The sequence below is a fragment of the Arvicanthis niloticus genome, chromosome 1, assembly GCF_011762505.2.
Source record: "Arvicanthis niloticus isolate mArvNil1 chromosome 1, mArvNil1.pat.X, whole genome shotgun sequence".
In the NCBI taxonomy this organism is placed as follows: Eukaryota; Metazoa; Chordata; class Mammalia; order Rodentia; family Muridae; genus Arvicanthis; species Arvicanthis niloticus.
The window spans coordinates 140,964,741-140,992,145 of NC_047658.1; the positions used below are offsets into that span (position 1 = coordinate 140,964,741).

At 41.4% G+C, this 27,405-nt stretch overlaps 1 protein-coding gene across 1 annotated transcript; it reads right to left on the bottom strand.

Annotated features, from left to right (window-relative positions):
• Positions 1 to 27,149, bottom strand: Ankrd22 (ankyrin repeat domain 22). Its single transcript, XM_034511166.2, has 6 exons — positions 26,771 to 27,149; positions 15,070 to 15,261; positions 3,587 to 3,694; positions 2,619 to 2,696; positions 1,105 to 1,203; positions 1 to 566 (listed from the first exon to the last, which is right to left on the bottom strand). Exons 1-6 carry the CDS (start codon positions 26,789 to 26,791, stop codon positions 489 to 491), a joined length of 576 nt encoding a protein of 191 aa, XP_034367057.1. The 5' UTR covers positions 26,792 to 27,149; the 3' UTR covers positions 1 to 488.
• Between the last annotated feature and the right edge of the window lie 256 nt (positions 27,150 to 27,405).

Below are 27,405 nucleotides of genomic sequence, written 5' to 3' on the forward strand. Positions count from 1 at the left end.
TGACAACCGACATATGTTTTTATTGAAGATTTTCCACCAAAGGAATATTTACTCTGGAATCTCTAACTCCCCACACATGCATGCCACGTTGTACACGTGCACATGCTTTGATTCTTGCTTGGGCTTAGTATGTAAAGGGGCCTGAGATGAGCCAATTATCTCCCAAGACAGGATGTAGGGTAAAGTCTTCAGAGGAATGACATCACTAGAAAGAGAGCATGTGACCACAGGTAACTCTGACTTGTGTTTGGAAGACACTGGGTTATAAATTCTTTAAAAATCAGGTTTGACAACAGAGATTCCAACGCATGTAACGGGTTCTTTGGAGAGAACAAGGCCATGTTGACCTCCATGTAAAAACCATCCTAAGTCCAGTGTTTGTCACAAAGGGGATGCATCCAGCTTGAGTGCCCATGGAGCAATAATTCATGACACAGAAAACATCAGTCCTTCAGCTGTGTCTCTGTCACCAATGAAAAGCCACAGGGCTATGAGGCTTTCTTTAGCATTAATGCAATCTGGGAAAATTTTAGTCTCTGTGCGATATCCAGTGAACTCTCACCATGCTGCAGGAAAGAGAGAGAGAGAGAGAGAGAGAGAGAGAGAGAGAGAGAGAGAGAGAGATCATTTACTTCCAGGAGAGACCAATGTCAGTGAGGAATAGGTAATACTTCAGACAGATTGCTCACTCGCAGATTTTTTTGGAGACTTTAAAAAGCCTTCTGTTCTAAAAAACTAAAAATACATTTAAAAAAAATTTTTTTTTTTAAAAAAAGACTGGAAAGCGATCATGAGGCCTACCTGGGCAAGTGAGTGAGAGAAATGTCTCAAAATTTAAAAATCAAAAGGGGGTTGGAGATAGAGTCCAACTCTAGAACACTTGCCCTGCATATTGAACATGTTGTATTTAATCCCAGATCTGAAAATATAAATATTTTTAAAATTCAAAACTGAAAATAGTGAGATCCTTCCTTAATAAGAACAATTAATTTTATTATGGTTCATATGAGGGACAATGAACTTACTTTAAAAAAAAAAAAAAAAAAAAAAGGCCCAGAGAAGAAAAACTTCCTAGAGGGAAGACCAGAGTTCCCAGGCTCTTACCTTGTTCTTTATCGTGGGGTCTGCATGGGCTTCCAGAAGCAGAGGGATGAGAGTCTGGTTTTTCATCTGGCAAGCATAGTGCAAGGCAGTGTAGCCGTACTGAAACACAGAGGACCAACCTTGTAGCTCATCAGTCAGCCGTGCACAGACCTCAGCACCCTCCCCTTTAGCAACCATTCGTGTTTCATAGTGGACAACTAAGCAAAGCCAATCTGCAAGCCATTCATGGGCAGCTGCATTTCTTTTACTGCGAATATTTTCTTATCTTCCTTGCTATGTATGTGAAAAATCTAGTAACTCATTGATATCTTCCCCTTTCTCATTTTCCATTTTAAACTAAAATGTACAACTTATTAAAAGATATTAAACTCATCATCATTTATGACCAAATCAAATATAACATTAAGTAATCTAATCAACAGAAGTAAGAAGGAGGTGGTCATTCATCACAGAACAATGGGAATGCCTGCAGAATAAATTAGGCATCAAAAATAGAAATGAAATGTTTTTGAAATCAAATTCCAACTTGCCCTTTTTGCTAAAATATTAGAAACCTAAAATTTTATCAACAAATAATAAAATGTCAGACTGCTCAGAGAACATTAGCAGAAAAATTAAATCTGGAGTATAGAGTAAAAGTTAAAAAATAAAACCTTCTTCTTCCTTATAGGAAGGAGGGAGGTGGTGATGATTCAGTTACCACGACTCCTACTACCACTGGGGAATTTCTCTGAACTTTGACCTTATCTACCTTCCACTTATAAAAGAGACCTCTCAATCTTCTAGTAGTTAGGATCATGATTGAAGCAGTTACTAACATCCTGTGAGCATTAACTACATTCTAATCACTCCTCTGAGGACTTGGCAGGAACCTGTCCTATAAGGTCAGTACTAATTTCTAATTTACAACCAGGCACTTTGGGCAGGTCTTTAACCCCAGATACTCAGAGGACTGAAGCTGAAGGGTCACAAGGCCAGGGCCAGGCTGAATAACTTAACAAAAGGTTGCTTCATTAAATTAAAATATTAATTAATTAATTAATGGAGTGTAGGCGTATCTCAGTAGTAGAGCATTTACCTAGCATGCTTGATGCTTTGAGTTCAGTCTTTAGCACAATTTGTTTTAATCTCCATTTGATGGGTGAGAAAATTGAGTCAGATAGGTTTATAATGTTTCAAGCTCACTTAACTAGAAAGTAACAAGATTAAATGTTTGCACAGGCATTCTAATTCCAGCTGCCAATCTACTAAGGATAGTATTTTGATATCTTTATCTTTAATTTATCACTACAGACAAACACAAATTCTTCTGAATTTTTTGTATATTCAACAAATGCTTTATTCTCATGAGTTTAGTATAAGAATATCCATAACTCCAAAGTTACCTGATGGTAGTGAGAAAAAGGTGAGGAAAACTATACACAAAACATCTAGGAAGACAAAGTATTCATCTTTGCTACCAAGTATACTACCCAGGTATATCATGTGAATATTATTTCAGAATACAAACTTACGCAGTCAGTAGCATTAACTTCAACCCCAGCATTAAGAAGCATCTGTACAAGAGCCTCATTCTGCTTTGTCTTTGATACCTGTTACAAACAACACATACAAGCAATTGTTTCACAAACATTTTGTACATCTTGTTTGGGACTGCTTCAATCAACTGGTGGAATTCATACTGGAGCTTCTGTTAATGGAAATAACTACTGCCCATCATCTGGTAGCTACATAAAAGACGGAACACAACCAGGTAACATGGGGAAGGGATCCACTGTTTCAGTCATCTCTTAAAGGTAGAACTGGTCACAATGGGACCCGGATGGGGAAAAAGTGGAGAAAAAAAACTGGTGTAGAATGGTCACCCTATTTGAAGAAAACAGAAAACATACAAAATAACCATGTTTGACCTTCAACTTAACAGGATTCCTACATTACTTAACTACTTATTTATTCAAGAAAATTATTCTGCCAAAGCCCCATGCAATCATGATTTAGTGTCTTAGGTCACAATCTCCCAGAACAGCTTCTGTGTTAGCTTTCAGGGGCAGAGGAGTTATGGTTTTCACTCCAGCTCACCCGTGGGGTGGATCTTTAAAATTCAGACATTCAGAGAGTTATGGTATGAGACAAAGGTCTTAGCCAGTGATTCTGAGATTCATATGCTGCCAGGCAATGGAGGTGAACTTCAGTTCCCAGTGTGATCAGAAGGTAGTCAGCACTGTGTGTTTACTGTAGAATGTACCATGGTCTTAATCCACGGCAATTGATAGGCTGGGTAAAGTAAATGCATTTCTACCTAAAACATTTTCATTCATGCAAGGTTTGTTGTTGAAATAAGACTCCGCTGTAAGTCAAGAAACAGCTGCACTAAACAAGGCTGATCTTCTTGCCGTTCCTTTACATCACACTGTTGGGAGGTACTCAAGCCATTCCATGGCTCTGCTACACGTCTGGCCTTTGCCCTGACAACAGTACTCACCATGAGGAAATATCCAATTAGCAAAACAGGCATTAAAAGAATGATGAGCAGATAATCAAAGAAGGTAAATCTCTTCTTCACAGCATAGTGCAAGCAGGTTCTCTCCTTCTGCAATTAAGAAAAGAATTCATTAGTTAAAATTCCATTGTTTTTAGAACATCACACTAAAAGGTTTAGTTCATGCTTCTCTTTTTTTCATTTCTAAGGAACTCACTGCCAAAAAGTACAGAGTTGATTATGACATTATGCCATATTCTCTCAGGCCTCTTCCATAAGCATCATAAGCATATATAGAATTTTTAAATGTAGGACTATACTACATATTCCAAACCATATACTCCACGTACATATTCAGCCTAGGTACCTTCTTTTATGGTACACATCTGTTTAATTACCTCGGGGTTTTGTTTACAAGGATGTTGAATTTGCAAAGTGTGAAGGAACACTGGGAAAGGACCAAAAATAAAAACAGAGGTGGATGCACATACAATCCATCCCAGGGTGGCTCCTTGTACTTTAGTTTTTGAGGTAAAAAAAAAAAAAACCATAATATAATGAGATACAAATATAAGAATAAAGTTAGTATGAGAAGGCACACAGACATAGACTGTCTGGGTTACCAGTGATAAAAATTTATCTGTCTTATGTTTTGTTGTGGAAAGTTTTAATGACTTGGCAATTCCCACGTTTCCTAGCACAAAGACAAACAACTTAATTCCTCAAATATGTCAGTGTCCAATGGCGATAATGTGTGCCGTGAGGAGTGTGTACCTTCAGGTCCCAATACTTGGAGGAGGCCAGAAGTGTGCGCAAACAAGTATGAGGCCTACAGGCTGCTGTGCTAACTGGAATACCAACCAAGTTAGTGGGGAAAGAGAACAAGAGAGGTGAGTGAGCCCTGGGTGGAAGCACTGTTCTCGAGGTACCTGTCTGCCTTGTGAAAATGTAGAAAACAGCCAAGAATATAATGGTAGACTTTAAAATTACATTGCTGAACAGCCAAGTCTTCGTTAATAACATTATACTCTACTGACATTGTCTTACTAAATAAACATATGTAGAATTTGAGTATTTAGACTTTTCAATATTTTAATGCTGTATATTCAAAACTATATGTGGCTTTCATCAGTTTACACAGGCATCTTTAGAATAAATACATCTCCCACAGCATCAAAATGTTTACAAATGGAATTTTAATGGCTTTTTTTCATTGAATGAAACTCTTCTAACTTCTTTCGACGTATCTACCAAGTGGATTGTTCAAACTGTTAAACTGTAATGTCTACAAATATTATTTAAATATACTTATTCACAAAGCCTTGTCAACAATTCTAAGTTTGTACTTTGCACGAATTTCTATAAATTGACTATCTGACATAAAAGATGCATAGTTTCACAGGATGCTACCAAATTATGCTACAGTGAGAGGATGATGGAAACTTCCTTCCCAGTCAACATTTGATTTATCTTGTTAATTCTAGCCAGTTGTAAGACAAAAACATCATGGTATCCTGTGTTTTAATTTTAGTTCAACTTGCTTCTCATTGAGCCAATGTTTTAATATATATTTCTGAGTTAATAATAGGACATGTCATTCAAATACTTATCAAGTAATTCCTTTTTTTAAAGTTTTTTTGTTAATCATTTTATTTGTTTACATTTCAAATGATATCCCCTTCTCGGTTTCCTCTCCACAGTACCTCCATCCCATCCCTCCTTTAGCCCCTCCTCTTTGCCTCTGTGAGGGTGCTCCTCTACCCATTCACCCACTCCCACCTCACTGCTGTAGCATCCCCCTATGCTGGGGAAACAAGCCTCCACAGGACCAAGGGCCTTCCCTCCCACTGATGCCCAACAAGGCCATCCTCTGCTGCGTATGTATCCTGCAGCCATGGCTCCCTCCATGTGTACTCTTTGGTTGGTGGTTTCGTGTTGGGAGCCAACTTTAGTAGAAAGCGGCTAGATCAATTTTGCAGCCATCTGGAACCATATACCCTGATGAAAGACTTGGTTTTCAAAAGCCTATAACAGCTGAAGCACACTCTGATAAATATATTGTTTATCCCACATAGCTTGTTTTGCTGTTTAGTGACCTCAGCTGTATGGTGCACGTGGCATGAGTTCATGGGCTCCTGGCAGGGTTTATAAGCTGTGCCCGGGAAGGGATCGGGGGCTCACCATCTTGACTACCAACTGCTAAGCATCCTGAGTAAACTGCTGTGAGAAGGAACTGGTTGTTCCCTGTCTTAATTCCTGCTGGTCAGGGATAGCCGGCACAGTTTCGTCCCTGGGAGCTCTGAGGGGTCCTACTAGTTGATATTGTTGTTCTTCCTATGGGGGTTGTAATCCCCTTCAACTTCTTCAGGCCTTCCTCTAACTCTGACATTGAGGTCCCCCAGGGCTCACTGGTTGGCTGTATCTGCATCTGTATTAGTCAGATGCTGGTAAAACCTCTCAGAGAACAGCCATACCAGCAAGCACTTCTTGGTGTCAGCAATAGTGTCTGGGTTTGGTGCCTACAGATGGGATGGATCCCTAGGTAGGACAGTCTCTGGATGGCCTTTCCTTCAGTCTCTGTTCCATTTTTTGTCCCTGTCTTTCATTTGGACAGGAATATTTCTGAGTTAAAATTTTTGAGATGCATGGGTGGTCCCACCCATCACTGGGGGTAATGCCTATCAAGTAATTCTTAAATATATTTTAAAAATATAAAAAACTGTCTTCCATTATTGATACACAACTAATATCTGCAAAAAGTAAAATTAAGCATCAAACCACCATTAAAAATATATGGAAAGCCAAAATGCAACACCACAATGCCACTGCTAAGCCCACTGCTAGTCTACAGTGCATAAATAAGGCCCTTTCCATGATTTTAATCCCATTTAGAGCATCCTACTAGAATGGTTGAGGTTCACCTCTGCAAAGCCCAGGAGCGGTCAAATATCTCCCTTCTTCAGCCACCTATAGCATGCCTCCAGAACCCACAGGCCTCTGATTTCTGACAGAGACGCTCACCTACCTCCCCAGATGTGATCCAGGAAGGTCCTGTCACTCTATCGAGCTGCTTCTGTTAGATTCAACTCAAGGATGACTTGTGTGTGAACTCAGCCAGGCTGTGAGCTTGACTCAGTGGCAGAACATTTAGCTGGCTTGTGCAAAGCCCTGGGTTTCATACTTAAGTACTGGGGTCTATGGAAGACACCCAAGTAAACACTAAGTGCAAGCAAGAAAATCTGGAAGGGATTTTTTTAAAAAAATAAGATTTATTTTTATTTTATGTGTATGAGTGTTTTGTCTGCATGTATATAAGTGCACTGCATACATGTTGGATGCCCATGGAGGCTAGAAGAGGGTGACAGATCCCCATGGAGTTAAGAATGTCTGAGTCATGTGGAACTGAACCTTGGACCAATGGGAGATCTCTCCAGCTCTGACTAACCTTTTGATAATACATTGTTGCCCATAGTGTTCCGGTCTTTAACTCACTAAAAAGGCAACTGAGTCCCTACTCACTGTTTTACTCATTGAAAGCACTTGAGTGGATACTCAACATTTGTAACGACTGCAAAAGTTGTTTGGGGTATTTACTTGGTACAGTTTAAATGTTTCTTCTACTACAATACAAATGTTAGAAGTCCGAAAGGACACCACAGAAATGTTTCGAAAGACACATTCATACTGTTCTCTCTTGGTTCTGAAGCTTCCAAGACAAATGTGGGTTCCTCCTTAAACACATCCTGTATGTGTCTGTGTACCTCAGGTTCACCAGCTTCTTTGTCTCCAGCAAGATCCTTAATAACATCCTTAGGCTCACCAGGCACATTAGGATCTTCTGGTGACCAAAACATTACAACAGGAAGTACCAGTATCTGAACACTGGAAGATGGTGGACAGCATGCAAGAATGCTCCACCAGAGTCTCTGGGGAATGCAACAGGAACTCTGGATAACAGCTATTAAAATAGGTGAGTGGGGGCTAAAATGTCTCGTTTCAATAGAAAAGTAAAATAGAAACATTATAAGCAGAATGAGAGTCCAGAGTCCACCCCACAGAGAGAGATTAGCACAATTCTTTCATATCAAACAGAAGCAATAAAACAGAGTACTGCTCGACTGGAGCCATAGCGTAAGACAGAGACGTGCAGAAAATCTATACTGTACTTTAAGTTATAGACATTTAGATTAGGAAAGAGAGAGGGGGGAAGAGAGAAAAGCTGTATGCATCAGCAAAGTGGGGTACTAGGAGAACCATCTCTGATAAGCACTCAACAACAGTAAGAGGGCATTTAGAAAGACTTGTGCACATGTCAGGTTGGCAGCCACAGACTCTTCATAAACTGTACTCTAAGGAAACACAAGTGTCACAGAACTATGCACGGATACCTGGCCAGCAGAACCAGAACCTCTAGCCCACAAGGAAGAAAGAGCATCAAAATGGTACAGCGTTCAGCAAGGTAGGATGATAATCGAAGTCTGAGGGAAACAGAGACAGGGCTTCCAAGAGCACAGCAGGCATTAGAAAGGACTTGGGGGAGGGGGTAGAAAAAATAGTCACAATGGCACCCATGAAGGACCTAACACTCATGGTACCAATTCCCTTAAAGTCACACTTAGGGGTGTGACTGGACCAAAAGCCCAATAACAAATACTAAGAGTCCAGGGTGTAACAAGCAGGCACATGACCACACCCAGAACCCATACCCTCAACCCCTCTCTCTCACTTTTATTCCTTTTTATTTGATGTCCAGTGTCAATTTAGCTGGCCAGAGTAGGCCTGCTCTGTTCTGTTTTCATTCCCTGTTGATCTCTGACCCCACTCCTCCCCTTTTCCTCCTACTCTTCCTTCTCTTCTTTCTTCTGTCTTTTAATCTTGAAAATCAGTTCTCTCTTTTTTTCTGTTTCATTTTCCTTCTGACTGGTTTTACCAAAGAGCACAGTCTGGCTCAATGGGGCCTCCCTGCCTCAGCCTTCTGAGAGTGGTATTATTCTAAGCTATCTGAGGGGATTCCTTTGCCTCTTTCTTTTCCTCCTATCATTCATTACCCAGAGCATCTTCATACACCCACCCCTTGTCTCTATTATTGCACCCTTCCATTTACTGTGACTTCTCCCTTTCCTCACCCTCCAAATACCAATCGCTAGGCCTACTGGTTTATTTCCTTCCTGTCTACGCCCACATTAAGGAACATCTTGGTGCATACAATATTATCCGTGTTCCTTTACTTTCTGAAATTATTAGAGCTCAAGAAGTAAACACTTTTAACTATTACTGTATTTCAATAATGGGCCTATTATGGATTGCCAGCCTTTTGGCTAAAACCAAATATAACACTGGGCCTAGAGCAGTGGCTCTTGTTTGTAGGCAAAATCCTACTCACAGAATAATACTAAGGACTGACTCTGGTGCCTGAGACATAGGGCCTACCTCTTTATAGGCTAGCCTAAAAAAATAGCAGCTCAACCTATGACAGTGTACTTCCCTCTTCAACACTACAAGCACTTCCAGTAAAAAGAGTGAGGATATTATTTTAAAATCCACCCACAACCTAACTCAGTTTGTAAAAGCCTCAATTCAAAAACACAAGGAACATGGAAACCAAAGCAAAATGTCTTCCAAAAGTTTCTACTCCCACAGTAAGAGTCTCTATGAGGATGAAGTAGATGAAATCTCAGACAAAGGGAGAAGCAACTCCACGAAGTTGTTCTCCAAACTCCACATATGATCCCTGACACATAGGTCCCTAAACATATACATTACACACATACACACAAATTTTATTATTATTATTATTATTATTATTATTATTATTATTATTATTATTTTAATGAATGAAAGAAAGAACAATAGGAAGAACTGATAAATAAGAATTAATATTTTGAAAAAATAAACAATATTGACAAACCCTAAGCTTCTCTCAGTGATGAATTATAACCTATAGATGAAATAAATTCTTTTCTCCCCAAGTTTTTTTTAATTTTTATTAATCATTCCATTCGTTTACATCTCAAATGATATCCCACTTCCCACCCCTACCCACTCCCAATCTCATAATATTCTACTTCCTGGTTACCCCTCCGCCACACACACCCCCATCTCACATCTGCCCTCCCCTCTCCTTTTGCCTGTATAAGAGTGCTCTCACACTCTCCCGCCCACTGTTCTAGCATACCCATATTCTGGGGCATCAAACCTCCCAGGACCTAAGGCCTCCCTCTCATTTCTGCCAGGCAAGGCTGTCCTCTGCCACATATGTATTTTTTTGTTAGTGTTTATCACAGCAACAGAAAACCAAACTAAAACAAAAATATTACAATAGATACCAGTGAAATTTGGGAAATCATCAGGTTATAAGCAAATTGTATTCTACTTAAGTGGAAAATCTAAAAGAAACATATGAATTTCTGTATGCATGCTAAGATTAAACCAAAATGAAATAAGCAATGGATTTATAATAAGGAATGAGCTTGAAGCAGTAATAATAATAATAATAATAATAATAATAATAATAATAATAATAAATCTCTACACCAAAGAAAGACTTGGTCAAAATGGATATACTTCTGAATTCATCAAACCTTAAGAAAAACAAAAGCCAATGCTTTTCAGATTAATTTCTAAACTACAAAGGAAACACCAAGATATTTTTAAAGAAACAAGAATTACAATGGCAATTAGACCAGATAATAATACATGAAAAAGATAATTATAGATCAATCTCACCAATGAACATAGATATAGAAGTCCTCAACAAAACACTTGGAATGCCAACACAGGAGCACAAGATGACTGTGATCAACTTGTATTCATTTCAGAGATGGCTCAATATACAAAATTAATAATTCAGCCTAAAGTCAGGGATCACATGACTACCTCAATGGATCAAGAAAAGATGTTTGGCAAAATTCAGGATATCTTCATGGTAAAAGGAAAAAATCAAACAGAACTATAAACAGAAAGAATACATCTCAACATAATAAAGTCCTCAAGCCACAGAACTATGCGCAACATTATCCTAAACTGAAACCAGATATAGGGCAAGAGTGTGTCCACTTTCTCCACTCTTAATTCTGTAATGCTTGAAATCTTGGGTAGAGCCATAAAACCAAAGGGGCAATAAAAGGAATATAGACAGAAAAGGAGCAAGTCAAGGTATCTTACTTGCCAATGATCTGATTCCATTATATAAGAGATTGTAACGACTTCAAGATAAAACTCTCATATCTGACGAAGACATTCATTTCAGCAACAGAGCAAAGTGCAAATTTAACTTATAAAAACCAGTAATCTTCCTACGAATCAATGACAAATGCGAGGAAAATACCAAGAAAACTTTCCCACCTACAATTGTCTAAAATACATATTTGGATAACCCTAACAAAAGAATTGAGAGATCTCTGTCATGTTTTGCATGGTTCCAAGGATCTACTCAGTTGGGGTGGTGAAGGAATGAAGAGTGGACACATACATATACAGAAGAGCTGGTGTGATGTTGGATCTCAGATGGAGATACTGCAGCAAAACTCAATATATTTATTATATACAGTTGAACATGGAAGAGGGGTTATTGCACAGAACTGAACAACAAGGAAGCAGGATCAGTTAATGTTGATAGGAGTAGACTCTGTAGGGGAGCACGGTTCAGACTGTAAACATACTGGACTTTTTATGCACACATTGTCAGTATCTGCACTTGGACTTGAGAAAGGCTTTAACCTCCTTCCAAGCCTCACCCTTTATATTGGTCTGAGGCATTATGTCTGTGGCATGGCCATCCCCAGCTGAGCAATACACGTTCACCCTCTCCCTGTAGGTCTGAGAGCTAGCTATTGAAAAAACATACTAAGAAATAGAAAGTCCCCTCACATTCATGGAGTAGAGGAAACAGTATTGTGATTATTACTATATTACCAAAAGTGATTTATTTACAGGTTCGATGGACTCCCAATCAAAAATTTCAATTTTGCCATTATTCACAGAAATAGAAAATGAATCATAAAGTTGAAATAGAAGTGCAAAAGCCCAGGCAGCCAAAGCAACCCTGAGCAAAAGAAAAGGGAAAATGCTGTAAGTATCACTGAACTTGATTTCAAGTTATCTTACAGGACCACCACAGCAAAAGCAGGATATGTGGCCTGTTACAAAATCTAACATGTGGGTCAGTGGAATAGAAAAAAGGACCCAGATACAACTCCCAGGACTACAGACACCTGGTTATTGTCAAGCATGCCAAAAATATACATTGGAACAAATACAGTCTCTTCAACAAATGGTTCTGGTAAAACTAGTTGTCCACATGTAGAAGAATAAAACCACATGCCTGTCTTTCACACTGTAGAAAAATAAAGTCCAAAGAGGACAAAAACCTTGATGCAAAAGCATCTGTGTTGTGACACTCTGAAACTGTAGTAGCAAAGTAGGGGAGACACTTCAGGATGTAGACACAGGCAAGGGGTTTCTGAATAGGTAGAATAGGTAGGATTAAGAATGTTCAGGGACTAAGGACAACAACCAACAACTGGGACCTCCTGAAATAGAACGACTTCTACATGGCAGACAACATAGTTGATCAAGTGGAGATGCAGTCTGCAAAATAAAATGGAGTATTTTTTTCTAACTCCATAACGGAAGGAAGATTGATATGTAGAATTCACAAAGAACTAACAAACCTAAACAACAGGACATCAAACCACTGAGTCAATAAGGGAACAAATGAGAAGGCAGACTGCTCTCAAAAGAGAAATGATAAATGTTCAACAAACAGACAAAAAGGGATCCATGTCACTAGCCATAAGAGAAATGCAAATTAAAATTTCCTTAATGTTCTACCCTATCAGAACAAAGGTCGCTAAAAACAAACCCGTTTGGGGTTTGTTCTTCACACTTCCTTACTCTTCTCTCTCCTCTCCCATCTGTCCTGACACAGACAGCCTCCACTCATTTTGTTTGTTTGCTTGTTTTGATTTATTTGTTATTTTTTATTTATTTATCTTATTTGCTCATTTGGCAAACATCAGATAATATATGTAACAGCAAACACAGGCAGCAAGGATATGAACACAAGGGAACCGAGCACAGTGGTTGTGGGAATGTATCTAGTCCAGCCACTGTGGGAGGTCAGTACTGATGCATCTCAAAACATTAAAAACAGATCTACCACATGGACCACAGAGACACCACTTCTAGGGATTTACTGAAGAACTCCAAATCACACCACAGATGCTCTGCTTGCACAACTGGCATGGCCGTATCCACTAGAAACTGCAAGAGTCACGAAGTCAGCATTGTGAAGTCAGCAAAGATGCTTGGCACAGTTCCAGCAAAGCAGAGCAGACTGTTGTAACCGCTGTCCTTCTATCTCTCACTTTTGGGTTTTGGTCACTGAGTGTTACATTCCTGGGGACTTTTTGCATTATGATTCATTTTTTGTCTTTTCTGAGAAAAAAAATATGTCTGAATGTTTTTATGAAAATCCTAAAATTAACTTTATCTGGCCACTATTTAGACATCCTCCTTATGCCCTGGAGATATTAAACACAGAGCTAGATTAAGCCATTACTCCAGGAATCTTCTTGGAGTATCTGCCCCCGAGCTAACTCAAATAGTGTAATTGATACAGAGCAAACAGACAATTGACAAACTCTGACTGGCCAGCAGAATGAGTTACAGAGTCAAGGTCTCTTTTTATTATAGGCTTTAAGGTTTCTAAAAATGTAGTTTAAAGATAAGGAGTCATACAGGATACACTTCTGAAAGAATAAAACTCAATAAATAAGATTGACTAAAATAAGTCTTTCCTATGTTATAGCTTAGATGGTGAAACAGATAGTAATGGGAGCTAGGTATTAGTATTTTCTACTCATAAAAACACTGTCCCAGATCTCTTCTGTTTATCTGGAGTGCTTGTAAACACCAAATGCTACCAGCCTAAAAGCAGGCTGCCATACATTAAATGTAAATTACCTTGGAGAAGACATCATTTAGATTCTTTAAATCGTAGCTATGAGGCTAACAAATCTGTTCTGTTTGTATTTTCTAATTGTGACTGAACTTGTAACCCTGGACATGTAATGAAAAGTCAAACATATATTTTGTACCACTTGGATAATCACTAGTCTGTCTTTGTTCTGTGAAACTTGTGTAACTAAAGAAGTACCTGATTGCTGGTCAGTCAGAACAGCAGAAATGACCTGATTACACCCAAGTCAGGGCCACAGAAATGGCCTGACTGCTAGAAAGTCAGCTCAAGATTCCCCTGACCATTCCATCTGGCTCACTCCTCCCCTGGACAACTCTGACTCACTCTATGAGCCACCCATCAACAAAGACCTCTAACTCTCCTCTCTGTGCCAGGAAGGCCCCGAAACACAACCATGTTTACTCCAGCACACTGCACCATGCCTAGCTCATAAAACCAAATGAAATGCCCATCACCAGAGGAATAAATGAAACAAGCATGGACTGTCTTGGCACAAAGGAAAATGAAGTCACATCGTTCATAAGAAAACGAGTGGAACTGGAGATGGTCAGTTGAAGAAAACTGTCAGTCACAGAGAAATATCTCATTTTTTCTCCTTTGTGGGTCATTTTTTAAATAAAGATACATGCAATCATGTATAAATATTTGAGTGGAATTAGAAGCAAAATTGTCTTTGGGGAACAAAGGAGAATAATTGAAGAGGAGAGACCCAAGAAGGTAAGGAGGTACAGGGAGGTATACAAGAAGATGGTAAGGTATATATGGGGTATATAAAGAGATAGTAAGAAGGTATATGGGGTATATAAGGAGAAGGTGAGGAGGTATATGGGGTATATAAGAAGAATGTAAGAAGGTATATGGGGTATATAAGGAGAAGATGAGGAGATGCATGGGGTATATAAGGAGAAGGTAAGAAGGTAAGAGAGAAAATGTTCAAAGTATACAAGAGACTTGGGTGAAAATGTTCTCATGTAATTCAGCACAAGTACATGAACATGCATCAGTGAAAAAATTATAAAAAATCCAACCCTATATTAAAAGAACAGGTAATTGTCTATATTAGACGCTGTAAGAAAGAAAAGTGACATCAGTTCCACCAATCTGAGGAGAAGCTTCACAGTTACACCCGCTCCTTCTGTTTGGGGTGTATTTGGGGTATATTCCCCCATACCTCCTTACATTGTTCTGTCTCTCATCTCCTAGTAATCCTTCCACAGCCTCCCCTTGTTCTGTTTGTTTGCTAATTTGGTTTATTTATTCATTTATTCATTCGTTTGTTTGTTTAACTTATTTTCTTTGTTCTTTTGGCAAGCATCAGATTATAAGAGAAACTACATAGCTCATTGTAGTTGCACATTCTTTTTTTTAAACATTATACAAGTTGTTAATGCAACTATGTGGATAAAAATTTTTGGCTAAAGACATACTCTAAGTTAGGCCTATAGAAATGTCCTACATCAAACAATGCTATTTGCATTAGACCACCATCCCACAGCAAACTCACCAAGTTTTTGAGGTTGACGTCAGCATTTCTCCTTAAAAGGAAGGAGACTATTCTCAGGTGCCCCCGCCTGCAGGCACAGATGAGGGGAGTATCACCATTGAAGCCATCTTGAATATCCACATAATGGTTGCTTTCTTTCACCCAGCGCCACACTTGCCCCAAGTCATTCTGGTAGGCTGCCTGGCAGATGGGCTGAGTCAAGAGAAGCAGAACAATTCTTGAAATACAGGGATGAACCACCAAGAAGAAAACATTACCCTAAGTCTACCGCCCATCTGCTTACGTTTTCCAAAATCGCTTGCAACATGCAATAGGCAAAAGGTCATGTGGATGAATGGGTAAACAAATGGATGAAACACTATGAATCTCATCCACTATGGAAATTTTTCAACATGATGGCAAATTAAGAAGAGATTATCAGAAAGAGCAGTATCTGGGTAGAGTAGAAATGTGCATTAAGGGAGAAAAGACTTTAGGGCAGCCGTGGGTAATCAAAAACCCATGTGACTTTCTCTGCAGTAGGTTAAGGCACTTGCCACCAAACCTGATAACCTGAGTTCTAACCTAGGAACCCACAAGGAAGAAGTAGAGGACCAACTTCTGTAAGATATCCACCGACTTCCATACCTACACTATAGCACAGGCGAACACACACACACACACATACTTTCACATGCACACACATACTTTTACACGCACACATACACACGCAAATATAGAAATGCAGATTACCGCAGTATCCTTACAGGGGACTTCTAGGCCTTGGTTTCATCTTGGGCTGTATCATTGACTACTTTTTGCTTTTGTTTGCTGGTATCAAATTCCGTGAACTTAGTTGCCCTTGGTCTTTCAGGCTCTGTAGCCTACAAGTTGCCATGTGAGACTTTTCAGCATCTAATTGTGTAAATGAATCTAATAAAAGAATTCACCTTTAAAGGTATGGATGCATTCTATTTGTTCTGTGCTTCTAGAGAACTGGGTCTGCTGTGAAGAGCTGGGAGCAGGTCATCTGAAAGCTGTACTGAAGGAAATCTCAAGCGAGCATGCTCCAACATGGCTCTGGCAAGTCTCATCCTTCTCCTCAATTCCCTCTGTCTTGCTAAACCCATTATGTTACGTTCCTAAAGCTAGCCACCAAGGTCTATTTCCTTATTTGGCTACTTCCTCCTCCTGCGGTCCAGCATCAAAGTAGTGAAGTCCAGAAATTAAAAGCCCTCTTTGGCTCACCTAATTACCATGCCCAATTAAAACTAAACACCTCATCCTAGCATGGGGTTTCACCCTCTAACTTTATAAGCTGCTATTTGCCTATGGGCCACATCTGCCTCCTCTCTATCCTGAGGCAGTCCTTTGACCCCCAGGGACTAATATCTATTCTCCCTCTCCCTTGTTCCCTTCCCCTTCTCCCTCAGCCTCTCCTGGCTCTGTCTCTTATTCCCTGCCCCTTTTCTGCTCTGGGTCTAATAAGTCTCCTTTGTGTTAAGAACTTGTTCTTGGCATTTCTGGAGCTGATACATTTCCTTTCATATATCCTCTCATTAAATTTTTAAATCATTTTACAACAATTCACCTTCTTTCTTCTCTTTAAACTATTATAGATTTCATAATTCTGGACCACATTCCCTATGCGGCAGCTGATAACTGGTGATTAGTGGCAGTTGTTCCCAGTTTTCCACAGTCCTCCCGACTCCTCATTGCACCCCACCCAGTTCATTTGAACCCTCCGTACTGTGTGCCTAGCTCCTGCTTTCAAGATCAAAATTCCTCCTCTTGGATTCTTTAAAAAACTTTACTGAGTGAAACTGAAAATAGGAAGACCAGAAGACACTTATCTTGAGAGTTACTAGAGACTTTCTCAGTAGACACAGGGAATATTACTTAAATATGGCCTGATCTCACCTTTAGTCTCTTCTAGGCTTCCTTTGGCCAGAAAATAGAGTTTCTGTCTTGGAAAAGAAAAGTGGTAGATGCTGAGGGCAGCTCAGTGTTAGAGCTGATGCGGAAAGTATGCAAGGCACCGGGTTCATATCCTAGCATAAATATATAATACACACGCGCACACACGTGTGCACACACGCACATGCACAAAAATAAAGAAGTAAATAAGTAAATAGTAGTGTACTGTGGGACCATGACAGGGTGTCTTGGTTTTTGGTGTGACATAGGCCTCAAACCCCGACTCCAATGTGGCAACGGCAGGTGTTCGGCCATGCCCCCAGAACCCAGGGTCCTGACATGTGGTCTAAGACCTCCATTTGACCTGCGCCTTGCATTCAAGTAAGGCAACATGTCACCCTTCACAGGTAGAGGGTGTGACTACAGGCCTCAGGCCTTGAGAGATTTCCATATTAATGAGTTACTTAAAGGCCAGAGGGCATAGGTAACTAAGTATTCTTTTCCAAGTCCCTCCTTCCTTCTTTCTCCCTATTTAAGTCAGGTCCCGCCTGGCTTGGGGGGTTGGGGGGGCGTGCACATCCAGACCATCTATTATCCACCATGTCAATAAAGCTCTTGGAACCCAGGACTTTCTGGTGTCATTGAAGACTGTCATCGTGGAGGACTTCTCTGTGTTCCAGCCACTGGAGATGAGGTTCAAGCCAAGCGAGTAGAACATGTGAGCACATCCTGCGGGGTGCTGCCACAGCCCTGTCTCTCCGCCCCCCCCCCCTTGTCTCTCTCAGCACGCTGCGTGTTCCTCTTCTTCATTCTGCTGCAGCCTCCCAGAGCCCCAGAGCTCCTGGAGCCCCAGAATTGAGACCAATCGACTTCCGGGCCCAGGGTTCCCCACTCAAGAGCCCTGTGCCCCCCCCCCCCGAATCAGGCTGAGTTTACTCCCCACCCAGGGGTGCCCCGTGGCCTCTCATGGCCCAGCACCTGCTGTGAACGAACTCAGTCAAGGTTCCTGCACTCCAGTCTTGTCGGAGCAGTGGAAAGCACCAACCGCCCAACAAGATTCTCAGTCTTTGGTTTCTCCCAGCGGACTTGAACACCACAACAGTGTAGCCTTGTTGGAAGAGGTATATCACTGGCAGTGAGCTTTGCGAGTCTTTCTCTCTGCTTCTTGCCTACATGACATGATGTAGCTAGCTCTCAGCTACTGTCCTAGAGCCATGCACACTGCCATGCTTCCGCCATGATGATAATGGACTGACCCTCTGAAACTGTAAGCCAACCACCAATTTAATGCTTTCTTTTAGAAGAGTTATCACGGTCATGGTGTCAATCAACAGTGACTAAGAACTCACTGTTCTGTATGTTCCAGAGAAATATCTACAATAGCCATTGTTCTGTTCCAAATGAGCCTGTTTATTAAGCATATACTGAGCAAAAGAACAAATACTCAAGTAGCAGGTAGACGCATCACCATCACATAGATAGCAAAGATCAAGTCTGGAACTCACAGCTGAGACAGCTGAAGTGGACGGATTGAAAGTTGAAAGAGCAAACCTAGGTCACATCATCAAATCAAAGGCTTGTAAACGTCCAGCAGAAAGGGACTGGGGAAGCTAAGATAGGCAGTCGGGGGTGGGGGTGGGGAGATGGGGATCCCAACTGAGCTCTCTCTCCATAAGTGAGCCTCCCATGGCTGAACTTCCGGTTTCAACTTATTTCCCAACTCGAAGGCATTTTACTTCATTTTACTCCTCTGCTGGTCCCAATGTTTTAACCTTGAGCTTTCTTTGGCATCATTCTTTTTTTCTCTCATTAACAGAGCCCGCTGGGGCTAAACTGTCCCTGGAAAGGAGTCTTGGAGAACACTTAGAGACAAACAAGCTTGGGTCTGGAATATGGGAGGGGCAACTCCACTCCCAGGGCCAGCTCCTCAATGAGCTTAAATAGCACAGGGTAATTTAAGTCACATTCAAGTGGAACCCAAAAGATTCCCTGCTGTTTTGCACTGTTTCCAGTAGGGGGCAGCTCAGCATCAGAAAACCCGCACAGGAAGAAGAAGAGAATACTACCAGCACGGAAGGGTGGTTACAGTTTTAAGCAATTTGTTATATATTTTATAAATAAGTAGAGAATAGGGATTCTGCGGTTCCCAACATAAAGAAATGATGATTATTTAATAGAAACTTGATTTGGTCACTATGCATTGTACACGAGGAGGAGTCATGTTACTCCGCTGTACTTACGTGTGTCGTTTGCTATGTTAGGTAAAAAAGTAAAATTAAAACGAAAAGTAGAGAGTAAACAAGAAGATGGAGGTATCCATTTAGGCATAGAGAAAATCTGTTCTGTGTTATTCAAGTTCCTGCAACCTCAAAGCACTTTAGTTTAGAGTAATCCCACCGGGAAAATGACCTCTAAAACTCCAAATTCCCCTGTATGCCCAGCACCAACTCTGTCGCACCCAGGACTCACACCCCACTTCATTGCTCTCTACTGTGATAGTATTACCTCTTATACCAACCCCCACAAAAAACAAAAGCCAGTAGTAGAAACCAGAAATAACCTAACAGCAGAATAGGAAAGTTTTCAAGATAAAAGGAAGATTTAGATGTAGTAATCACTGTGCAGTTAGCAGTTTGCACAGGACAGGGCAAGAGGTTGCTCAGGCACACAGGGGCCTCAGTGTTAGTGTCCAGGCAATCCCACTGGCCTGCTCTCAGTGTCAGTGTCCAGGCAATCCCACTGGCCTGCTCTCAGTGTCAGTGTCCAGGCAATCCCACTGGCCTGCTGTCACTGAGCAGCTGCTTAAGCTGCCCAACTTTCTGTTTCTCTCTCCCTCCCCTGTTCCCTCCCCTCTTCCTCTCCTCCCCTCCCCTCTCCCCTCTTCCCCTCCCTCTCCTCACTTCCCCTTCCTCTCCCCTCTTTCCCTCCTCTCCCCCCTCCTCTCCTCCCCCTCCCTACTCCCCTCCCCTCTCACTCTCATCTCCCCTTCCCTCCCCTCTTCCTCCCCTGCCCTCTCTCCCTCTTTCTCCCCTCCCCCTTTCTCCCCTTTCTTCTCCCCTCTTTTCCCCTCCCTTCTCCCCCTCTCCCTTCCCTCCCTTCCCCCTTCCTCCCTCCCCTCTTCACCTCCTCCCCCTCCAGTCCCCACTCCCCTTCCCTCCCCTCTCTCCCTCCCCCTCCCTCCTCCTCACACTCTCTGCCCTGTGTTTCCCATCTTGCCTTTCTGCCTCTACCTCCTTCCCCAGGTCCTCACTCCCTTCCATTCCCCCAGTAAACCTTGTACACCAGGTCTGTTACATGGTGTAATTTCTCAGGGGTACACCTTGGCTTAGGCCCGCTAAACATACCCGCACGCTGCATCATATTTCATAACACTCAGCATACTGTCTTTGAACAACTCTCAGGGAAAGGAAGCTACAGGAAGCTTAGCAGGGCGAACAGCCAGTGAGAGCTTGTGTGTGGATAATATATAGGGTCCAGCCAGGACTGCAAATGGTGCTCTCAGGTGATTAGAAGCACATGCTTCAGCTGTGACCTTCCTGTGCTCTAGTCTTTACTCTCCCACCTTACCAAGGTGTGATTTGGACAATTTACCTAAACACTTGTGCTGAGTTTCTTCCTCCATCCACTAACTGCTCCTTTTCATAGAGCTGTAGAAAGAATTAAAGCTGACCGTGTGGAAGAAGCAGTTTGTTTGGGGCTGAGTCACCCAAAGCCCTCAATCAGTGCCAGCCACTTTCCTAATCATTGAAGCAGAAGGATCCAATCAGCTATTACAGGAATGGCTAGGAGAGTGCAGAAAGAACAGGATGGGGCAAAAAATTAGTTAGTCTAATGACCCCGCAGGAAAATTTTGGCCCCAGAGCACTGGAGAAAAGACAGGTAAAATCAGCAGAAAGAACTGTAGATTGGCTGACAAATTTTTTGGCCAGAAATAAAAAAAAAAAAAAAAAATACTTTGGTCACCACACTTCATTTTAATAAATGTTTGCCATGAAGTATATGGGTTGGTAGACATGGGTTGTCAGAGGAATAGCATTGATGTTTAACGGGTTAATGACATGGGAGGTAGGGTGGAGGACAGGGTAGAAGAGGCTCCTGAAACATGGGTGGAGGGATTGGTGCGTTCCTAATGACTAGTGTCTGGGCTCAATGAAAACACCAAATGGCTTTAATCACCAAGCGTGGAGACAGTCATCAAGGACAGCCGGCTGAGCTGGTATAGAGGTTTCTTCAGCAAATCTATGGCTGGAGAAGGGCTGTGTGAAGGGGCCCAGAGTAAAAGTTGGGAAACCTGTCTGTCAGCTGAAATTATGTGCCTCACATGTAAATTATCAGGATGGAGAAGGGTGGACCAGAGCAAAATTAGACTTGTGGTCTCTCGTAGGAAGAGTGGTCCGAGCAAGGTGCACAAGGCTAGGAAACCATGAAGCCAAATTTAAACTACAGAAAAAAATCTGCTCTGTGCGTCTCTTTGAGGCACAGTAAAATTAACACTGCAGTAAGTATGAAGAGACTAGGAGTTAGATTTCCCTGGTGGGCAGACAGGTGAGGGAAGCCCTACCCACACTCCGCCCTGTTGCCTAGGTAACAAAGTAAGCAAACTTCCAAGATGGCTGACTTCTTCCTCACCTTCCTGATCTGAGACAAAAGTCTGAAAGCTTTAAGGAAAGCACTGTAGGCTTTTGTCCACCCCTCTGATGTGACCTGGTTCAACAAGTTCAAGGCCAGAATCTGGACTTGTCACACAACAGTTGTGGGCCAATTAACTATCTTCAAACTGACCAATCCTTAGTTAGGAGAGGGAAACTCTAACCGATTATTCAGAAACTTGAAAGAAAGAAAGAAAGAGAGAGAGAGAGAGAGAGAGAGAGAGAGAGAGAGAGAGAGAGAGAGAGAGAGAGAGAGAGAAAGAAACCCAGACATTGAGAAAAGGCTGGAGTTTTGGCTTCCCCATCCGGTTCTGTTTGGTCTAGAGTCTTTTTCTCTGTGCGTCTGCTGCACGTGACTAAATCCTCACCCTGCAGTAACAGCCTTTCTTCACCTTCTGATTCTGGCTGCTGCTGTTTGTGATGGTTGAGCATTCTCGGGGACTACCTGTTGCACTGGAGATTTTCTGTGCCTTTTAATTTGTTAACAGGCTGAGAAAGGGAACCCTATCAAGACACTCTACTCCACCCCAACCCACCCCAGACTGTGCCAGTATTGCACCTTGCCTTTCTTGGAGCAAACTGCAAAATTCTCATTGAGTGCTTCAAGGATTGTTTAAATTCGATCATTTCGCCTAATGAGGTAAAATATTTACAAAGGGCATGAATCCCCTCTGACAATAATTGGTCTATTCTAAGACAATGACATCTTAAATCTTTTTCTGTTGGTAAATTTAAAGTTGAAACCCATTCAGGTTTCCCTGGGTCACAAATTAGTTTGTATTTAAATTAAAGAGTTAAGGGAAGAAAAATGAAACGTGTTTTCTGTGTAAGTTTCAAAGAACCACGGGGCTTAGGAGATTCTGGTCTTAGAGGAAGCTCCAGGACTTCCTTTATATAGTCTCATTTGAGGGATGAACAAATCTCTGAAGGATTTGTTGAATTATAGTGGTGTGTCCCTGGGACCCCATGCAAGCTTATGTCCCATTTTTCACCCAATGACAGCCTGACCCTTCAGTTTAAAGTCATGCAAAGTTTCCTGGGTGTCATGTGTTTACAAAGAACTAAAAACCTTCCTGTGACAGTTGTATCTTCCTGACTTTAACATGTGTGCTTAACTGACATTATCTAAACCTGTAATCTGTCCTGTGCATGCTGCTTTAAATGTCCATAGTATTTTATTTATCATAGTATTTTATTTAAAAATTTATGCACTTTTCAATTTGAGAGGCATAATTTTTGTTTTGTTTTATTTGGTTCCAATTTTAGTATACGTGCTGCCGAAGCGAGCACTGTTTTGTTTCTATTAAAATGGTTTCTGATGATGGGTCTGGAGAGATGAGCTCAGATGCCTTGCAAGCATGAAGACTTGAATGTCATTTTCAGAACACACATCAAAAACAAAACCTAGATATGATAGTACTCGCTTACAATCCCAGTGCAGGGGAGGGTGAGGTAGCCAGATCTATGGGCCTGTGGATGGTGCTACCTATGGCCATGCTAAGTACAGCTGAATTAAACTACATGATTAACAGAACCTGAGCTGGCATTTCTCTTAAACCCATCCACTACTCCTTTCCTTGTTTACAACATTTCAGCTGTTCTTGAATATTCTATATTCTTACCTGTTCTCAGGTCTTCGAAGGTCTTGGGATCTATAAGACTATGTGATAGTTTCAGTGACTTGTGGCCACAAGAAGGATTCATGGCCACTGCACCTAGAGGACCATTTCCCAGCCCCCTTCCTGTCTGTCATATCGCCACCATTCTTTACATTTTTGAATTACACCTATCATGCTAGAAATTGAATGATCTCTCCAGTTTCCGAGAGAAGAGGTAGCCAAGATTTTTTTTCTCCCAGAGTCTCTGGGTGAGCCACCTGTGTAACGCATAGCCCTTCTTCATGACTGGTGTCTCTGATCAGGCTACCTGTCCCTTCTACTTTCAGGTTACCGTCTCATTACCCTGCCTTTCAGATGGTGCATCTCATTCCTAGGGATGGTTTCCCAGAAATCTCTTTAGTGTTTCTTACAGCACAAGAAGTGCCCAGGACAAGTGGTTCCCAGCCCCTTTTCCAAGGGAGATGGTTGCATCTTTTTGACTAGAGCGCTGCTTCTCTAACACTAGACTTCTGTAGGGGTGAGCACTGAGAACATGGGTAAAAATCCCTTCTTGACTGACACACAGAGAGGGTTAGGAAAAGGAACTGAGGCTTAGAAATTAATACAATGTGTGAGAATCAGGTCAGTGTTTTTAAGTCAACAATTACAAACCATGATTAAGTTGAGTTTTTAACTTCTGCTTGGGTCCCCACTATTGACCCACTAGTTCAGGATATTTGGAAATCTAGTAAAGCATTGTGGTTGTATCAACATTCTCTAGGAGATATTGATGTAAAGAAGAGGTAAGGAACCCCTCAAGGTGAGGAGAACTACCATAATGGAATTGAGCAATAACAGATCGCTACAGCCTTTAAACTCTCACTTTCTGAAGACTATTTAATCAAGTTACATCTCCAGACCTGGTATCAGATGGAAAATTCTCCCCTGACACCAAAGGGAGATTGTACAAGTTCAGAAATCATTTGCCAAAAACGAAAGCACCCTATCCTATTTCCGCAGTAACAAAAATTTCCTCAGAGATTCAGTCACAGGCTTCAGCTTACCAATTCTGAAGCAAAGTACCAAGGAAAATGACATAGAAGGACCTAGAACCTGCCTCCCCTTACAACACAGCAACATTATTTGTTTCAACCATAGTCCACCATACTGTTTGGTTTCCGATCCTCAGATCCAGGACAGGGACTGAGGTGCACATTTACATATCAAAGCAGACCTGACCTCCAGGTTTTCTCAGCATCCCTCAATCCCTACCTGGCATACCCTGCCCTCAACCCTGAACTTTCCAGCCCAGGGGCTGGGCTGCCCTTCCCCCAGAGATTCTTTCCTATATAATCCAGACATTTTGGTCTCTCTTCTCTTCTTCCTCCTCTTCCTCCTCCTCCTCCTTTTCCTTTTCCTTATCCTTTCTCTTCTCTTCTCTTCTCTTCTCTTCTCTTCTCTTCTCTCTTCTCTTCTCCTCTTCTCTTCTCAGTTCAGGTATTCTCTCTCTCTCTCTCTCTCTCTCTCTCTCTCTCTCTCTCTCTCTCTCCCTCCCCTCAGCCCACCTCTTCCCACTGCAGCTCCCCTGGCCTCAATCCTTGGGGCCAGTGAACCTGTCCAGAGCAGCTTCCCAATAAACCTGCCTTTAATATATTTTAATCTGGCTTGAATTGGCTCATTTCACTAGTGGAGAAATAATCTATCACACACTACTTGTGATCAATACTAGCCTTGAACTTTGAGGAATTACCTATGGGATCCTTTTGAGGTGTGTGTATATGGGTGTACTTTTAAGATTTCATAGAAAAGTTTATGTTACTATATGTTGTGTCCCAGTCCTGTGCCCTTTGTAGTGAACTAAATAAATCTTTCAAAAAAGGGGGGCAGGTTAATGGAAAAAAATTAAAAACCTCTAACTTATTTTGTCCTTGACATAGCTGAAAAGTCACTTTGGGATCGATTATCAGCTCTACTTGGAAGTAGTTAAACATGCCTGACCTGGCCTAAACTTGCCTTGCTTGACAAATCAACATCAAACTGACATGCAATTGTGCAATTGCACTGCTCGGTTCTCTGGTAGTCACAAAAAAAAAACTGCAGCTGTTTCCACAACCTAGGCTAGTCACAGTACTGTTTAAGGGATCATCTGCATATACAGAGAATTAGGGGGCCACAATGCATGATCCTAATCTACACTTGAACAAGATTGGGCTCATCTCCATGCACATAAAAGTCAAAAAAAAAAAAAAAAAAAAAAAAAAAAAAAAATCACCACCCTGAGCAGGAGCTCTAACTTTCACGACGACAATGATGAACAGGTTACAGCTAGAATTCTTGTCAAAACTAGTTTTGTGGACCCTACATGAGGTGAGTCAGAACTCTGGCGTGAGTGTCCCAGAAACTTCACTATGAATGAGTTTCTCTCCCTGACACTTTGAAAGTTTACCAGAGTGGAATGCTAATACACATGATATGTTTTGCCATCCTCATATGTGTGTGACTTCTTGGTGAGACCAAAATCACAGAGCAAGATATTCCCAGGATGGTGAAATAAGCAGACAATGCCTTTAGTTAAGGAATACACACACTTATGTGCACACACTCACAAACTCATGCTCGCACATGTGCACTTGAAGGAGGTGCCAAACAACTACCTTTCATGCTAGCAGATCAAAATCAATGAGGCTCCCTTGAGCTTAGAGAATGGAATGCTGATTAGCAAGTTAACAGTGTCAGACATGGAGTAAGTCATGAATAATAACAATAACAAGAAATAGAAGGAGAAGGAGAGGGAAGAGGAGGAGGAGGAGGAGGAGGAGGAGGAGGAGGAGGAGGAGGAGGAGGAGGAGGAGAAGAAGAAGAAGAAGAAGAAGAAGAAGAAGAAGAAGAAGAAGAAGAAGAAGCACAACATTACTATGTCTCTGATACTCTTATTCAAACATCACCCTTTGAAACATTGAAAACACTGTAATAAGCTACTTTCAATGTAGCAAAATGTCCTGTCAACTATCAAAAGGAAATAGTCCAAATATGAAAGCTGTACTGCCTGTCATCGTTTCTATACAGTGATAACCTGTATTAATAATTGCCAGAGGTGAACTTCCTTTCACATAACAGGCTTTAAGATGTTGCTCTACGTATGGGTCCCATGAAAAGCCTGCCAATTTTTTGGCTTTTTAGAAAATCCAGTTAAGTATAAGTTTCTCTTGCCCTCGTGTATTTCACTGAGACACAATATAACTGCAACTTAGTTTTTCAAGGCTCACATCACCTCTGCAATTAGGATGTCAGAAAATATATATCCCATCACCCCCAACTTGGGTCTAGCTAAAACTTAGTATTTCAATCTAACTTGTGTTAAGATATATTAAAACAAACAGAACCAAACCAAAAAAAGTAAATATCCTAGTACTCGGAATCTTTCCTGACTTAATACTCAGAAGGAACACTAAACAGAATTGAAAATAAGCCATGATAACAGGGATAGACAATTATTTGTGGGAGAACAAGAGCAATTTTTAGCCACTTTGGATTCTTCTGTTCAGAACTGTGACATACCTCAGAATATAGGATTCCCATCCCGGTCCTTGCTGGGTTTGCGCCCTCTCTACAATGCAGTAGTGAATCTTCTAGAGGCGTTTCTAATTAATATTAAATTTCCTCCAGGAAAGAAAGGTCCCTGGAAGTCCAAGCTGGTGGCGATTCCTCTCTTTCCACACCTGGAAGAGCTTTCCCGGCAGTCTGTGACAGCAACACACCTTGTAGACAGACTGGCTATGAAGCAAAGGCATTGGCTTACAGGTAATGACCCCAGAGCTGTATCATTGTTACAGCCAGGGGAACCGGTTTCTGAGTCATGTCTGCTCTGCCAGTGGAGGCGGCCAGTAAAGAAGGAAGCACAGGTGGGGTGCCGGGAGAGGGAAGTCTTAGGCCAGCGGGAAGAGTTCAAAACAGGACACCGTGTTTAGGCAATTTCTGAATTGAAATCTAACGTTCAATGCCCATTTATGGTCAGCCAACTCATGGGTGAGAGTCACGGGATCTAGTTAGGTAAATAATCCTCAAAGTCCTCAAAAGTCATTGCTAGCAAGTAAAACCTTTCTCCTGGACACTTAAAGAGCCCTACAAGCTAATAAATTAAACTTAACTTAATGGTTTTTAATTTTAATTGACATGTGGTAATTACACACATT